This window comes from Durio zibethinus, chromosome 8 (genome assembly GCF_047325235.1).
Source record: "Durio zibethinus cultivar Kanyao isolate XHJ-2024 chromosome 8, ASM4732523v1, whole genome shotgun sequence".
NCBI lineage: Eukaryota > Viridiplantae > Streptophyta > Magnoliopsida > Malvales > Malvaceae > Durio > Durio zibethinus.
In genome coordinates, this window is record NC_143169.1 from 26,071,317 (window position 1) to 26,090,300 (window position 18,984).

The window sequence follows — 18,984 nt, forward strand, 5'->3', positions numbered from 1 at the left end:
GGGATTAAGAGTTTTAGTTACAAAATGTAGTTTTGGCTGAATATATGTCTTATACGAAAAGTCTGATGACTGAAAACGTAAATTTGATCTAAGATGTCACTATTCCAGCATCCAGGGTGGAGAGTTCCTGTTGATAATCAATATTAAGTTTGGGCAGTGAACCTATCAGAGGCCAGTTTTTGGTATTGGGATAAAACTGGTTTTGTGTGTATTGTTTCATTTGCACTACATTTAAGCTGTCTGTTCAACTGGTCTTATAAAACTTGTTCATTTGACTGGAGGTGCAGTGGGATTTGCAGGTCTGTGGAGAGGATAATGGAAGTTCATGAACGTTGTGGTGTGGACAAGAATGCTTTATGGAGCACAAACTTTGTGCAAACGACAAGTTCTTTCTGCTGTTGCTCTTATTTTATGCTTAAAATCATAAACTTTTTTTTTCATGCTTATACTACAAAATTCACATCAATTTAACAAACCTGAGAATCCGATAATATAATAATGGCCACTGCAGGGGAACTTTGCTTTTCTATTACAAGTTCTTTCAGAAAGTACTTATTGCTTTGTGTTTTCCTTACAACTGACCACAATCTTTTACTTCCCAAAATCATGCCTCTGATTAAGTAAAACCTGCTCGAAAACTATTGTTACACTTGCAACACAGAGACTTCATAGATATAAAAGAAAAACTCTACAAAATTCATATTTCACATTTGAATTTAATGTTTTCCTTTTTTATGTGAAGGCTTCATAGCATGAGGATTTAATACTAGAAATTAAGTTAGTGACACAATGAAGACAACACAAAAGGCTTTTGTCATATCTTATGTGTTTCTTCAAGGTGTCTCTGGACTGGAGTACTGAATTGTTGAATCGAAATGTTACACAGGCTAAAATCAAATAGCTAGCTTTTGCATAAGTTTTTGTTGCACTTAGATGTGAATCATTTTTTCTAAGAGATGAGATTTTCTTTACATCTTTAGTATATTGTTTTGATGCAAACAGATGAATTTGCTTTGTCTTGTGAAAAAATTTGTATACCCTTTTGATCCTGATTTTGAATTAATTTTCCCCTTTCTCTTCCAGCTGCCAATGGTCATATAATACCAAAATCCTGCATCCTCAGTCTCAGATTGTCCTCAGCCTCACCTGGCTTGCATCAGTGAATCTGATCACACTGCATGATTTCATGTATGCATATATGGATATCTTGGACCATTTATATATAATTCCAAACCATTTACATTTCATATAATTCACCCCTACATTTAATTACTACTTAGGACAGCAATAGAAATGTTGATTGAACAATTCTTTTAATTGTATGATTCAAATGATGAAAACTTTGAAGTAATTACATTTAATGATGGTGATTGAAATGGGGTGTTCTTGTGACCAGGGATTCAAAAAACGGGTTGATAGCGGAATAGCGGCCGCAAAATTATGGTAGCGCTGCCTTCCGTCACCGTTAATAAATAGAAAACGGTTGAGAAATTCATTCACAGCAAAAACGGAGAGTAAGGGTCGTAAAATAACGACGTAACGAACAATAACGGCAATAACGGACCGTTATTGTCGCTATTCCGTTTTTCTACTTACGGATCTAATAGTTCTAACTAAAAAACAAAATTTTACGCCTGCAAAATAAAACAACAAACCTGCAAAAGTAAAAGTAAAAGCCAAATCAAAAAATAAAGCTCACAATCTCAGATCTTTATCATCAAAAGAAATTTTAAAATGAGCTAGAAAACAGAGTTTCAAGTTTCAACAATTCAAACGGCATTTTCGGCATTCAAATTCAAATCAACCTCAAGTTTTCAATCAACATTCAAGATCAAACAAAGTAAGAAAAGAAAGTTAAATTACCTTTTTTTTTGTAAAATTTCTATAAAATGATCGATCTGTTGTGTCTTGTGAGAGTTTGAAAGACGAACGAGATATCTGTAGATACTAGGTAAGTCAGCAAGTAATAGTGATAAAGGGATGTGAGAGAAAATAAGAGATGAAAAAAAAAAATTTTCTGGAAAGCCAGGAAAAGTAAAATGTAAAACGAAGAAGATGAACAGAAGAATGGAATGTTTCTAGAAGGGTCTCGACTCGTGTTGTTAGAAAGAATTAAACAATTTGATATATTAGGCACATGGAGAGATTGGATGGGATGGTTGGGGGGAAGGTGGGGGATGATTGGGTGTGGTGGGGGGTTGGGGGGAAGGTGGGGAGGGATTGGGTGTGGTGGGGCGTTGGGAGGAAGGTGGGGAGGGATTGGGTGTGGTGGGATGTTGGGGGGGAAGGTGGAGAGGGATTGATGGGGGTGGGGAGGGATTGGGTGTGGTAGGGTGTATGAGGGTGGGATTGAATTTTTTTTATTTAATTTTATAATTAATTTTTGAAAATTTTTTAGATAAAATTTAATTAGTGGTTTTGAAAATTTATAATTAATATAATATATAGATATTTTAAATGAAAATTTTGATAAAATTTTTTGTATAAGTTAGATGAAAAATAATTAAAATTAAATATTATATTTTGATTGTGTTATATATTAATTTATAATTTTGTATATGAATTTTAATTTTTTTTGTTGTTTTGATATTTATATTATTGTCAATTCTTTTGATATTATATTAATTCTTGTTATTTTTGTGTAATTATTGAATATTGTGTTTATTATATAATTATTAAAAGTTGTTTGTGATAAAAAAAATTTTATATCAATTATTGTATCAAAAAAATTAAGTTACTTAACAAATTTAGCATTTTATGATCTATTACTCTTATTAAGATTAAAAACTAAAAAATAAAAAATATAGGTTTGAAAATTTTATTAAAATATAAGTTTGAAAACTTTTAATTTTTGAAATTTTTTATAGATAAAATCTAATTAGAGGGATTAAAGATTTATAATTAAAAAAATAAAAGATTAATAATTTAATATGATATACATAGAGATTGTAGATGAAAATTATTGATAAATTTTTTATATAAGTTAGACAAAAATTAATTAAAATTAAATATTATATTTTGATTGTGTTAGATATTAATTTATAATTTTGTATATGAAATTTAATAATTTTTTTTGTTGTTTTGATATTTATATTGTTGTCAGTTCTTTTGATATTAGATTAATTCTTATTATTTTTGTGTAATTATTGAAGATTGTATTTATTATATAATTATTTGAAGTTATTTGTGATAAAAAAATTAATATCAATTAGTGCATCTAAAAGATTAAGTTATTTAATAATATTCTTAAGATTAAAAACTAAAAATTAAAAAATTTAGCGTAAAATCAATTTTTAATGATGTAATATGTAACATTAATATTTCTAAATATAAGTTTATTTTGTTTTTATACAAAATAGTAAGTATGCCATCACGTGAAGAGTTCCCGAGTAAAGGAGTAGAGGGCGCTAAGTGATGATATAAGTTGGCATTTTGGAACACCTGTGCCAAATACAAGAGGAAATGTTTCATGTAAACTTTGTGGTAAAGTTGTAAAAGGAGGAATAACACGTTTCAAAGAACACATTGCTCATAAAACTGGCAATGTAGCACCATGCCCCAACGTTACTGGTATGTTATGTTTTTTTAATTTCTTTGAAAATATTATTATTAATTTCTTCATAAAAAGTATAAAATTACATAGCATGTGCAACTAATTTTCTCTTTTTTTTTAAACTATATTATTAATAGGTATAGTAAGAGAAAGTATGATGAAACTCCTTTAAGAAAGCAAATAAAAAAAGGCTGACAACAAAAGAAGAAAAAATGAATTTTTATCACAATTAAGAGGGGAAGATGATTATGAAGGATTTATTAATGAAAACATTGCTACTAGACAAGTCGTGCGAGATAGTATCCAATCACAACATGAGTGGCATAGAAGACAAGAATTCAGACAAAGAACTAGTGGTTGGAGTAACATATATGAAGAAGGACGAAGCTCTCATGGTTCAGTTGCTGAATATTTTGAAGAAAGAACAAGAACTCCAAATGAGTCTGAATTTTCATTAAGGGGAGCTATTCCTGAATTGGTTAGAAGTAAAAGTTCAAGACAACCAAAAGTAAGTGATTCATTTCTAAAGACATTAAGAAGAAAAATGGGTGAATCAGTATCAAAATTTTTTATATATGATCGACTTCCTTTTCAATTAGCAAATTCTCCATGGTTGCATAATTTGATTTCTGTGGCAGCAAAAGTTGACCAACATGTAAGACTTTCAACACCTTATGAGGTCTTAGATGTGTATTTAGAGTCTGAGTATCAACAAGTTCATGAATGGGTTAATGGATTAAAAGCTTATTGGAATGAATTGGGTGTCACTTTAATGTGTGATGGTTGGACCAATAGTTTGAATCAAATGCATATCATTAATTTTCTTGTTTACTGTAGTAAAGTGACTATTTTTTGGAAATCTGTAGATTTCTCAAGTGTTCATAGTAGAGATACAAACTTTTACTACAGATTATTAGATGAAGTTGTGGAAGAAATTGGAGAAAAATACATTGTTCAAATAGTCACTGATAACGAGGCAGCACTTAAGGCCGCAGGAAAAAGACTAATGGAGAAGAGAAAACATTTGTATTGGACAGCATGTTCAGCTCATTGTTTGGACTTGTGCCTTGAAGATATTGGGAAGAAAAAAATGTGGCAAAGGTTTTGGATGATGCAAAGAAAGTGACTTGTTTTATATACAATCACATTTGGACTGTTAATTTGATGAAGAAATATACACAAGGGAAGCAAATACTTCATCCTGCTCTTACCCGATTTGCCACTCATTTCATACAATTAGAAGAAATAATGAGGCAAAAGCAAAGTTTGAGAGAGATGTTCAATTCAAAGGTTAGTACTTAGTAATTAGTACAATTATTTAAATCTAGCATCTTTTTATAATATTATTGTTTTAAAATATTAATTTAAAATATATTACTCTAAAAATTTATTGATGAATATATAAAAATTTAAAGATTCAAAATGGGGACAACAAAAATCAGGACCTACTTATGAAGTCAAAAAAATCATTTTGGGAAAAGATTTTTGGAAAAAAGCAAGTGATATAATAAAAGTTTATGAGCCTTTGGTAAAAGTGTTGCACCTTGTGGATGGTGATGAAAAACCAACAATGGGCTTTATTTACGAGGCTATGGATAGAGCTAAACAAGCAATTCAACAAACTTGTCGTTATTCTGCTAAATATGAAAAGATTATTGACAACAGATGGAGTTTCATGCACTCTGACTTGCATTCAGTTGGTAAGTAAACCAAGAATATAGATGGTATTTAAAAAATATGTTTATTTTTTATACTTAAATTGCTTATATATTTATTTTTTATTACTTTAATATAATATTGTTATAAATTATGTTTAGGTTACTATCTAAATCCACAATTTCAATTTGGAGTGGAACATCCTGCAAATGTATTTAAGGAAACATTAGAAGGTATAAAAGCAGTTATTGAAAGATTAAAACCTTCGATAGATACTCAAATCAGAATGATTAATCAGGTTAGTATTTAATACCATTTTATAACTTTAACATTTGTTTTATGTATTAAAAATTAAATTGTTTTTCATTTATTCATTTATTATTGTATTTTCAATCGATGTAGTTGTTATTATTTCGAGACAAGCATGAAACATTTGGTAGTCCACAAGCACAAAGAGCTTGAAAGCAAATGAATCCAGGTAAATAGTAAGTTAAATAATTATAATTTATTTATATTATTTAATTGTATAGCCCATTGAAATTTAATTTAAATAATTTTATACAGCTGAGTGGTGGATGATATATGGCACTTGTGTTCCTGAATTACAAAAACTAGCAATCAAAGTGCTTAGTCAAACAACATCTGCATCAAATTGTGAATGTAATTGGAGCACATTTAGCTATACTTACACCAAAGCAAGAAACATATTGAAGTTTGCAAGACTCCAGAAACTTGTATATACCTATTATAACATGAGGTTGAGGATGAGACATCAAAAAAGAATGAGCATTGATGAAATAAATAATAGTTTTAATCCTATTAGCCTTGACCATATTTTTGAAGATGATGATCCACTAACAGAATGACTGCAAGAGAAAGAAAATCCTCTATTAGATGGTCAAAACTCTGATTGGTTGCCTGTAGATAATTCTGATAATGAAATGAATGTTGAACGATCACGTCAATCTCAAGAAAAGAATGTGTCTCATTCAAGTTCAAGTTCAACACCAAGTTAGAGTGATGATGGTGGTAGTTTAAGTCCAGATGATGATGGTGATGGAGATGGTGATGGTGATGGTGCGAATTTTGGTGATAATATGGATGCCAATCGACCTTACAGCCCACTTGGAGGAGAATTTGGGCTTGCTGCTACTGGTGGACTTTTTATTAATATGGCAGAATACAGAGGAAATCCATTTGCTGAATCTAGTGAGGGTCAAAGTGCACGTACAGCTCAATCAAAAGAAAAAGCAAAGAAGCACCACTATGAAATTTTTAGAGGTTCTTCATCTTCAGGTGAGAGATCAAATTCTAGTAACTTTGAGTATAGTGAATCATCTGCTAGTACTCAAAGACATTACTATCCACCAGAACAACATAATTTTCAACCTCCTCATGGTTATCCACCTCCATATGGTTATTATCCACCTCAAATGTATCATCCACCTCCTCAAATATATCTTCCACTTCAAATGTATTAGTTACCACAAATGTACCCTCCACCACAAATGTATCATCCTTAAATATATCCTCCACCTCAAATGTATCAAGAACAAATGTCTCAGGGATGGAGATGGAGTCAACTTGGCTCTCAAAGTGAAGATAGAGAATCCGATCCTCCTCGTCATTCTACCATGTGGTAAATTTGAAATATGTATCAGTAATTGTAGTTGATGGAATTTGAAATTATTATATTTTTAAGTTTGTAATTTTATTAAATTAAATGCTTGGTATTTAACATATTATGTTTTGTTAATATTTGATTTGTCTAGAATTAATATTGAATATGAACTTGGCCAAGAAAAATTTTATGGATAAACCAAATATGAATGCTTTTTATAATCTAAATAAAATTGTGAATAATTTTTTTAGAAAATAAAAAACAGAGAGTGTCATAAACTATTTTTAAAATCATTGAATAAGAGTTTTTATAATTATAATTATAATTATTATATTTTATAATAAATTGTGCAAAAAAAAAAAAATTCACGACCGTGATGACCGCAGTGACCGTAATTATCTCCGTTATATCCGAAAACGCGACAAATGCTACGCAACCGAAAACGTGACCGCGACCGCTATTTAAATCCCTGCTTGTGACACCTTTATTGAGCCTTTTGTTTTTGTTTTTCCCTTTTTCCCTTTTTTTAATTTTTTGTTTTAATTTTTTATTAGATAAATTTAGTGAGAAAAAAAGCCATTGAGATATATTCACGTGTCACCTCTATTTAGTTTTCATATCTTTTACTTTTTTTAATTAGATAAGTTTTATAAAGATAAAATAAAAATTATTTTTAATTTAGTTTTATTAAAATTTATATGAAAATAATAGAAAAATAAAATAAACTATCAATTATTTTAATTAATAAAATAGTTAAACTTACGCATAGGCTCATTTCTAGTATTTAAGAAAATGGTAAAGAAAATTATTTAAACTCTGTCTCTTAATTTAAACTTTAATTAGAACATGTTAGTAGTTGATTTATAAAGATCACTAGTTTGTTATCCGTTCGATGCATGTATTATTTTTAATTATTTAAATGTGTGTAGACACATAAATTATTACTATTTAGTCACTTATATATTCAACATATATGTAAAATACATATATAATTGAGATATCAAATTATCATAAAATTACAATTTTTTATTAAAAAATTAAATAAATAAAAAATATGAAAAATAAACTATCCAAAAGATATTATAAATAATAATATTGAGTACACCAAAAAAATATTAAAATAAAAACTAAAAGTTTGATTACTTCACATTAATTTTCTTCTATTTGTATCATCTCCATCTTGTGCAATCATTTTCAAGCACCTACAAACTTATATAATTTTAAGATAAATTTTATTTATTAAAGAGGAACAATAATTTTAAATGTTTAAACAATGTACTAAAAGCTTATTTTATTTCGTAACCTACAATAATAACATCCTCATGATGACACGTAAATAACTCTTTATGATGACACATGAGATAATTATTAATTTTATGTTATTTATCAAATGAATATATTTAAACGATTATTAGTTATCCAAAATTTCCTAAATTTAAGTGAAAGACAAAATAATATATATCCAATTATTTATACTTGAAATTGAGAAAATACATTTAATTTAATTTAATTAATTAAAATAAATTAAAATAAATTAAACTAATTAACATAAATACATTTAATTTGATAGTTAACTAAATAAATTTAATTCAGTTAAATTAATTAAAATAAATTAAAAAACATATTTTTAAATTCATGTTGCATGTTTGATTAATCAATATTTTTCAAAATTTAAGCAAAAGAAACGGATTAATTCCTTTTTATCTCCCTCATGATGTGTATACGATAAATATGCGATAAAATTAATAAAATAAATATACATCATTGACTTCTAAAATATCTAAACTATATGTGATTAGTCAAGGTAACTGAGGATACCCACCTGCTTCAATCAATTCGCAGCTTGTCTCACATATGTGCTCTTGTTTCTACATTTTTCTCATCAAAACACTAAGAAAAATGTAATGAACTATAAATGGGCACATGCTGATTTCTGGCCGTTCAATAACCACATTAATATTAGATATATGATAAAATTATTCTAGAGATCACCATAGAAATCAAAACCCTTAAGAGATGATAACTTGTGAAATTACTGCATTATGTATATTACATATCCAACTAGTTTGTGATTCGTGCAATTCATAAATTATCTTACTTTATTAATTTACTTTTAATTATTATTCTATCAATATATTTTTCAATTGTAATTGAAACCTTTTCTTTTTTAGAAGATTTATTTTATGATGTAGCAAGTTAAAAACTACATATCATTTAATCAAGTTATTTGTTATCTATTTAATAAGGTAATCATAAATAATTTGTGTGAAAAAAAAATTATCTTTATGATGACATGTAAGATTATTTCTAATTTTATGTCATTTATCAAATAAATATATTTAAAAAATTATTAGTTATTCAAAATTTTAAAATTTAAAAGAAAGACAAAGTCATATATATCTAATTATTTATGCTTGAAATTAATTTATAGTTAAAATACAATGGAAAAAATCCTATAAATTATGGTTAATTATAAGGTTTTTTTAAAAAGTCACAAATTATCTTTTTAATTTCAATTTTTTTACCAAATAATCTCATAACTTTAAGTATGATAATATTATTTATCATATGAAAAATATATAATTTTATATCAATTTAATCTTATAAAGTTAGTTAAATAAATTCAATTTAATTAAACTAATTAAAATAAATTAAGAAAATATGTATTTTAAAATTCATATTCATGTTTGATTAATGAATGTTTTTCAAAATTCAAGCAAAGGAAAAAAAAAAAAACACAAATGGACCGTAATTGAATATAATTTTTTAACTTTATTAGAAAGTAGACCTGTTCTTTAGTTGGATTATGGGTCGGTGTAGACACCCGTTTTTATCCGGGTATGTGATTCATCAAGCCCATTAGTGATTAATTGAATACAGACTTTAGGCCCAATCAATGTTGTTGTTGTTGTTGTTATTGTTATTGTTGTTATTGTTGTTGTTGTTGTTATTATTATTATTATTATTATTATTATTATTATTATTTATTCTTTCTTTATTTCGTAAAAAGAAGGTAGGTCAGCGAAATTTGCTGAAATTCCATATGTGAATCAGGCAAAGAAGGTTTGGATTTTTTTAATTAGAAACCAAAATCAGTGGAATCAGTGACCTTAATAAAATCCCAGCATTTAGGCATAGATCAACACTGTTAAATCTCTAAATTATTGTTAAATAAACCTTATAAATGAATCCCTAAATTACACAGAACACAGAAAAAGGAAAGTGAGGGTTTTGGGGTTTTGCTACTATTTGGGTGATTCTTTTTTTTTTTTTTTAAGGATTCGTAAAACCCAAAATTTTCAAGAAAGTCACCATGTTTTATAATTTGATTCTACCAAACTATTGGAGAATTTGCATCTTAAATTAAGTCTTACCAAATTATTGGAAGATTTAATACATTTTTTAAAAATAAATTTATAAAGAAATCTCACCAAATTATTAGTAGATCTGCATCAAAGTAAATCTTACTAAACTATTGAAAGATTTTACTGATTATTTTGTTGAATAAAAATATATTAATGAACCCAATGATAAAGCCTTTTCAAAGTATGACACTAGTCTTCATGAATACTCTTAAGGTGAGAAAATTATCTTAAATTGCTACCAAACTATTGGTGCAAATTTATGATTAGTTTCCAATAATTAAATGATTTAATAAAATTATAAGAATATTTTAAGGCTTGGATAATTTGAAATTAAGCTGATACCATTATTTAGATGGACGCTGTGAGGGTGCTATAACCTTCCTCATGCGTAACAGCACTTTCGAACCTAAAATCTGATTTTGTATACTAGAATCTATTATTTAAAGATCCCTAAATCAATCTTCAGATTTCTCTTTAAACTGGACAGATTCTGTCAGGTGACCAATCACACCTTAACAAAAAAGATTGGTAGTGACTCTTTTAATTTATGTCTAAAAATAGGCCTACGGATCTATATATTATGAGAGTCAGATTTATGATTTTATGCATAACTTTATAAGTATGGATTCAAAATATTATTATATTAAAAAATTATTTAATTTTAAATTTAAAATATATTTGATATTATAAAATTTTGACATTTTAATAACAAATATAAATTGAATAGATGATTTGAGTCAGACTTGAAACAAAATATAAAATTTAGAAATGTTTACAACTAGATGCTATCAAATTCATGGACACTTCTTAATTTTTTAAATTCATATTTTTTTAAAATTATGTTTAAAAAAATATCAAGTGCATACTAAATGAGATTTGATTTAAAGAATAAAAAAGAATGAAATCAAATTAGATTTCAATTTATCCTAACTTTTTTATAAATAAAAAGAGTGTTATAACTTTGAAAAGGAAGAAGTATAGTAGATTACAAATTTTTATACAAAATCATAATTGATGCACTAATTATATTACATACATAAAATATGATTTCAAAACTCAATTCGTTCTTGTTATTTGTAACAATATTTTGATATAAATAGTAGGTTCAAATCAATTTAATCAAGCAGACTATTAATAGAAGTGTTTTTGCATATTGTAGAAAAGTTGAATTAAGAGAAAACAAGTATTACCTAATTGAGTGAAGAGTCAAATATAAAAAAAAAAATTGATTATATATAGTCCTTACAAAATAAAAGAAAATATTTTTTCTGTAATTTTGCACTTTGTAATATATGAAAAAAGAAAGCCAATTGAAAGAAAAAAAAATACTACCTAATTAAGTAAATAGTCAAAAATAAAGAGAAAAAGTCTTTCGATAACACTTACGAAATATAAGAATATATGTGTTGATGTAACTTTACATCTTATAATATATATATATATATATATAAGTCAGTTAAAAATTGTGTGCTTACTATAACTATCTAAAAATAAATAAATAAATGTTTCTATAACTTCCATTTTTTAATATAAAAAGAAAATGACGTAATACAAAATTAGGGAACAATGACAAAAAAAATCAAATTGATATTAAACAATCATTTATAAATTATTAAAAGATTAAATTTGATCATTTTAAATAATAAAATATTATCATGAAATCTATTGAGATAAAATTATCTTTGATATTTTTAAATTTTAAGATATAAATAAAAAATTAATTTTAAAAAATAAAAATATATATTATTGTCTTGATTGAAAACAGTAGGTGAAGTTTTTTATATTCCACAGGCAAACTTTACAATTATTAATACTATAAATTTAATTGTAAATGCAACAAAAATATAAGTATTCCAAAATGTAAAACTAATTATAGATTAAGAAAAATTGTGCTTTTCCACTCGTTATTTGGCCATTTAGGACTAATCCCATGTCCAAACCCATATTGTCATAATGGTTTTGTTTCCGCTCAACGAATTTGGAAACGAAATAAAAATTAACGGAGTCGTCACCAATCTTTTTTGGCTAGGTGCGGTTGGCCACCTATTAAAACTTATCCTTTTAACAAAATCTTAAAATTAATTAAAATTTATTAAAAGGATAATTTTAGGGTCTGCGCAATAGTCTGGGTTCGAGAGTTGGTTACGTGTGGGGAATGATTAGCATCCCCATAGTGCCAATTTAAAACGGTACCAATTAATTACATGTTATCCATTCATGTTGATAAAAATAGTCTTATTTTCGGTGTTTAAAATAATTTCCTTGATTTTTTATTGAAATTTTGATTTTTTTTCTTTTTTCTTTTTTATTGTTTCATTTTTTATTCAAGAAAAATAAATCAGAACCTTTTTATTGAAATAGTTCTTAAAATGTTTCAGTACATTGGTAACATTGGAAAAACTCTTTCTCACCTAGAGATTTCTTAGGCATCACTTCTCGAAATACCGTAGAATCTTACCCTTGGAGGCTCAAATTTACTTTTCATAAAAAACTATGTTATGCATGCAATGCAATTGCTAACATGTTGATGCACACATTTTATTCATTCCTTAGAAATTTTATTAATATTTATATTGAATTATTATTTTTATTATTATTGTTTTATCGAAGAAAAGAGAAAATTTTATCATATTGAGAACTTTTATAAATATTCCAATACACTGGTAATATTTAAGAAAAAACTTCTCACATAGGGATTTCGTAAAACATCGCTACTTAAAATACTTTTAGAATCCCATCATCGGGTAATATTTCCTCTTTCCTCATTTTTATTATTATTCCTTTATCACTTTGTTTCTTAATAAATTAGTTAATTTTTACTTTACTATTTTTATAAAAAGAAAATTTTTATTGTATTGAAAACTTTTTATAAATACTCCAATACATTGGTAGTATTTAAAAAAAATCTTCTCACCTAGAGATTTTATAGGTATCACTACTCGGAGTACCTTTGAATCTCATCATCGGATAAAATTTTCTTTTTTTTCTTACTTTTTTTTTATTAATTTATAAGATTTATTCTAAAATGAACAAAATTATCAAAAAAAATTAATTATATATTTTACCATTTATTTTTATTTATTTCAACAAAAATTTATTCTAACAAATACAAATATTTTAATATGCATGAATATTAATAATAAAATTTAAAATAAAAAAAATAATATAAAAAATTTCAAAATTTTTTTTACCTAAATCGGACCGATCAATGGTCTGGTCAACATTGGTCTAAGTCAATTTGATGGTTTGAACGATCTGGTCCGAGTTCAGCGGTTCAAGGATGATCCAATTTAATCTGAGCTGATTCTGCTGGACCGATCAGAGGTTAAGGGAGAAATGGGTCATCGGGTAGGTGCGCAAACCCCGAGTCAGATCTTAGGCTGATGTGCGGATCATTGGGGTTTAAAACGACGTCATTTTTTACCTTTATTGAAATGACGTCGTTTTGATGCTTAGCCTTCTATATAAAAGTCAAATTTTTTTCAGCTCATTTCCTCTCTTTTCCCTAAAAAACCCTCTCTCCCTTTTTCAGACAGGTCAGGGTCAAGGTCGATGCTATTGGTCACCGGCCATGGTCGTCAGTGACAAAAAAACTAAAACAATTCACCCAATGCTTTTATCAATCTATAGAGTCCAAATTTGAACTGGTTTTTGTGAAAATAGGCTCCAAACAGCACAGATTTTGGCTTGGAAGGTTCGACGAAAATTGTTTTTTGGTATTTGTATTTTTTTTTGTTTGGCGCTATGGTCCTCGTTCCCAAAGGTTGAGTTTTTTTGTTGGAATTGTGCTTTTTATTTTTCATAGGAAGCTTTTTTTTTTTGGAATATGATAATGAGTGTTTTTTTATCTATTTTTTGCCTTTTTTTTGTAAGGTTTCTGGGTGTTGCTGAAACATTGCTCTATTTATAGAGCAAAAAAAGAATATCAAAATCTCAAAAAATTTGAGATTTTGGTGGCCTAGGGTTAGGGCGGCCATCGGCTGTCAAAATGGCTGCCGATGGCTGTCAGAGCCGCTGGCAGCTGCAGGCGACCGATAAAAAAGCTGCCAAAAAGAAAAAAAAAGAAAAGAAAAGAATATAAAAAATGATGTCTACAGCTACTCCTCTTTGCCTATTTTTGAGAATCAGGAATAAGGCATAGACAAACGGACATTCATTTTATTCAAAAAGAAGAAAATTTGAGCATAAAACCTTTTTTTTTAAAAAAAAAATTTAAAAGCTCATTTAATCAGAGGCTCAACAACTTTAAAATTCATCTTAGAAAAAGCTCATCTATGCGGAGGCTCAACAACTTTAAAATTCATCTTGGAAAAAGCACCTCTAAGTGGATGCTCAATAACTTTAAAATTCATCTTAGAAAAGGCTCAACAACTTTAAAATTCATTTTGGAAAAGGCTCCTCTAAGCAGAGGCTCAACAATTTTAAAAATTCATATTGAAAAAGCTCTTCTAAGCAGAGGCTCAACAACTTTAAAGATTCATCTTAGGAAAAGCTCCTCTAAGCAGAGGCACAATAACTTTAAAGATTCATCTTGGGAAAGGCTTCTCTAAGCAGAGGCTCAACAACTTTAAAGATTCATCTTGGAAAAGCTCCTCTAAGTAGAGGCTCAACAACTTTAAATATTCATCTTGAAAAAGGTTCCTTTAAGCAAAGGCTCAATAACTTTAAAGATTCATCTTGAAAAAAGCACCTCTAAACAGAGGCTCAACGACTTTAAGAATCTCATCTATTCTCGAAATCGAGTTCTCATCTCTAAATAAGTAAATTTCTCTCTCTTGAAATCTTTTGTTTGATTATTATCTTCATTCGAATATAAAAATCTTGTTTTTCATTAGGAAATGGAAAGTTTTTATCCTTATTATATTGCTCATAGATGCATATATTGAGTGCTCTAATTGCAATGCATGTAATACAATCAAAATTATTCATTGTAGTAAAAACGTTTTAAAATTCTCTCACTTTTTGCTTCTTTTATTACAATTCTCAACAATTATCATATGACCAATCTGTTCTTAATATCTTACCATTGTATTCTTTTTTAACTATATTTTTTTTCTTCAAAAGTTTGCAACATCAATGTCTTGTTGTGTTTTTCTCATCTTTTTTCATTTGCCATTGTCAATTTTTAAAAAGTAATGCTGAGATCTTTCATGTTTGTTTTTCTTTTCATCATTTTAAGTTCAAGATAAACAAAATGCAATCACACATTTCTTCTATTTGTACGGTGAACAAAAATATCAAATGAGAATAAATGAATGGATTAAGTTATGAATACTTTAGCCAATTCTTTCTACAAAGTGATTCGAGTTCTATCCAACTAAGCATAACACTTAGCAGCAGATCCCATAAGACTGTCTTGAAATACATGAATCAAGAGATTGTCATCACAGCCATAGGCAGCCATCTTTCTATAGCATATAGTGACATAGGTTATCGAGCATTTAGTACCATCATATTTTTAAAATTTTGAGACCCTGAACTTGGGTGAAACAATCACATCTTATACCAAGCAAAGCTCTAATGCATCATAGATCCATAGAAATCTATTTCTTCGATAGCTAGAAGCCTATCTTCTATGAGATCCATTTTCTTTTGAGCACGAAATATTTTGTTGCTTCAAATGAACTTGTTTTTAGTTTTGCTAGCATTTCACAAACATCATGGATTAGAATTGGTGAAACTATTGAAAGTAATCCAGAATAAGAGTATGCCTTTAAATGTGGTGTTTGTTATTATTGTACCCCTTAGGATACTTGTATACAGGCTTCTTCCACCTCTTTCTCTCTTATCAAAATTTTTAGCATTTCCATTATCTGGGCCAAATCTACTCTCATTTTCAATTTGGCTATGTTGTTTTAGTTCTATAAGTGGTAAGGAGATTACCTTGACGATTAGGCTCTTGAACCTTATTACCATTATTAAGAATTTGGACAATGTCTATTACAAATTTATTCAAGAAAAGAAAAAAAACTGTATATATGAATGAATGTTTGCATTAAATTCTATCACATAATAAGAAAAAGAAAAAAATCTCTAATTAAAAATTGTTCTGACAAATACATCCAAAAACATTCTTAGGAAAAATCCTAAAATCTATTGCCTAATCCTATTTTCCAGCTTTAAGATCTTGTATTGCTATGGACAAGTTCTTCAGCCACGATGACTAGGCAATACCTTTTTAACAATCTTAGGCTCTTTTTTATCCCCAAAGCTCAACGCACCATCTCTAATTAAACCTTGCATCTTATGTTTGAAAGCAATGCAATTTTTTATTGAATAGCCCATATTCCTAAAGTGATAATCACATCGAGCTTCAGCCTTAAACCATTTAGGATAAAGTGGTTTTAGTGGCTTTAAAAGAATTGGTATAATTAGATAATTTTTGAGGAGTAGCAAGAATAATTCAATGTAAATCACAGGGATTGGATCAGTAATGGTTTTTTTTTTTTTTTTTACTCAACGATTTTTTGAGTTGAGAAGTTTTTTTACTCATAGGTGCAAATCTTGGATTAGAATTAGGTGTACATGCCCAAAGGATCATTGGGCAGCTCGGCTGCTAGATGGGTTAATAAGCACCATGATTTTGAAAAACATAATTCATAATCAAGAAAGTATATGGGTATGAACTAATTTGTAGAGGTTGAATAGGAATAGGTCTTGTTTGGGATGCCAAAAGAGATTGTTTAGGAATAACCAGTTAGGGATTTAGGTATGAGCCAATCTATAGAACCAATACAAGGTTAGAAGGCCTTATCTCTTTTGCTTCTTTTCTGGCTTTGTCTTTTCTTAGGCCATTAGATACATTGACATGACTCAGACTGACATCAATATTATGAAAGGCTTTTTGATCTTGACAGGATGGTTGTTTAATACACACACGAATTGGAGTTGATGAGAATTCTCGAGAATGGGCCACTTCAAGATTTTTCACCCTTTCCACTAGCTTGGTAAGTTGCATTTTTATTTCTTATAGGTTATGCCCAAATTCCTCTTGGTTGGGTTTCAAAGCTTAGATCCATGCTTTTAACAAATCTCTCATCTATTTCGAATTGCTACTCCAGATGAGCAAAAGATTTCCATTATCACTACAACAAATTTTGCCATTAGTGGCGCATAGAATAATGCCACTAAATATTTGTTTTTTGTCACCATTATATTCCGTGACAAAAAATTAAACATCACAACATCCATCACATTTGCACCATTGCTAAAGGTCTAATGTGACAATACCAAAATATCATAACCTTTTGTGAATCTACTGTGATAATAAAATAAAATATCACATTATGCCTTTTTTTTGTGACGTTAGTTTTCATCAGTTATATATAAAAAAAATCATTAAAGGCTATAATTGTCACAAAATAAATGATAAAATCGGATATGTTAGTAATGAAAGGTAGATCGTCATAGTATTGGTGACACAATAATCATCACCAATAATTGTAAGATAATGTTTATTGTAACAATAAAATAAAACGTCAACTTATGCTTTAATTTTTGTGACATTAGTTTTCGTTAGCTATTTATGAAAAAGAGTCATTAAAGGTTATAATCATCATAAAATAAATGATAAAATCTAATATATTAGTGACAAAAGGTTAATAATCATTATAATGGTGACATAATTATTGTCACCAATGATTGTAAGATAATGTCAAATGTGACAATAAAATCAAATGTTACCTTATTTTTTTTGTGACGTTAGCTTTCATTAGCTATTTATGAAAAAAAAACATCATTGAAGGCTATAATCATCATAAAATAAATGATAAATTCTTATATATTAGTGACGAAAGGGAAATTGTCACAATATTGGTGACACAATTATCATCACAAATGATTGTAAGATAATGTCAAAAGTGATAATAAAAATAAACGTCACATTATGCTTTATTTTTTGTGACGTTATTTTTCATTGACTATTAATGAAAAAACATCATTAAAGGCTATAATCATCACAAAATAAATGATAAAATCTAATATATTATGATGAAAAGTAAATCGGTACAGTATTGGTGACATAATTAATGTCATTAAATCCTATATATAAAATAAAATCGTCGCATAGTTGATCAAACTTGATGTTGTGGTTCCAGTGATAGACGTTGCATGGCTAGCACATTAGTTGACTGAACTTGTTGTCCAATGGTCCTTTTGCTACCCTCTTTTCCAAATGCCATCTTAAAGTATAGACAAAGAAAATGTAAACAATCATCCTTATTTAGTATAATAAAAAATAAATACAATGCAAATAATTAATATTCTAATTACCTTAAATTAGTTGTAACAATAATAGCTGTCATAACGTCTAGATCCAGGGATCTATCGCTAGACATTGACTTTAAGGAGTCGCCACCAATCTTTTTTATCTAGGTGCGATTAGCCACCTAAGGAATCTGTCTTTTCAGGGAACACCTAAGTTTAAGGGTCCCTAAAAGAATAGGTTCAGGTCTACTAACCAGAACAGAGTTCGGGAGTTCGGTTACGTGTGAGGAAGATTATAGCACCCTCACAACGCCCATCAAAAGATGGTACCAGCTGAAATTCGTGTTATCCAAAAGCCTTAAAATTTTAAAGTAATTAATTATTGGAAAATTTTCTCAATTGACTCTAATACTTTTAGCAGAAAATTGAGAAAATTCCCTCACCTCAAGAGTATAAAAGAAAAACTACTGTTTCACTTGCAGAGGCTCCGTCGTCGGATTATTTAAAGAAAAATCAAAATCAAAAATCAAAATAGAAAGGAAGAAAAGAATGATTATTTTTTTTTGTGTAGGAAAAATTGATAC

At 28.1% G+C, this 18,984-nt stretch overlaps 1 protein-coding gene across 1 annotated transcript; it reads left to right on the forward strand.

Annotated features, from left to right (window-relative positions):
- The first annotated feature begins 5,375 nt into the window (after window positions 1-5,375).
- On the forward strand, window positions 5,376-6,079 carry LOC149517702 (uncharacterized). The gene is made up of 3 exons (XM_089765154.1): window positions 5,376-5,507; window positions 5,612-5,687; window positions 5,774-6,079. Exons 2-3 carry the CDS (start codon window positions 5,678-5,680, stop codon window positions 6,073-6,075), a joined length of 312 nt encoding a protein of 103 aa, XP_089621280.1. The 5' UTR covers window positions 5,376-5,507; window positions 5,612-5,677; the 3' UTR covers window positions 6,076-6,079.
- Window positions 6,080-18,984: the final 12,905 nt, after the last annotated feature.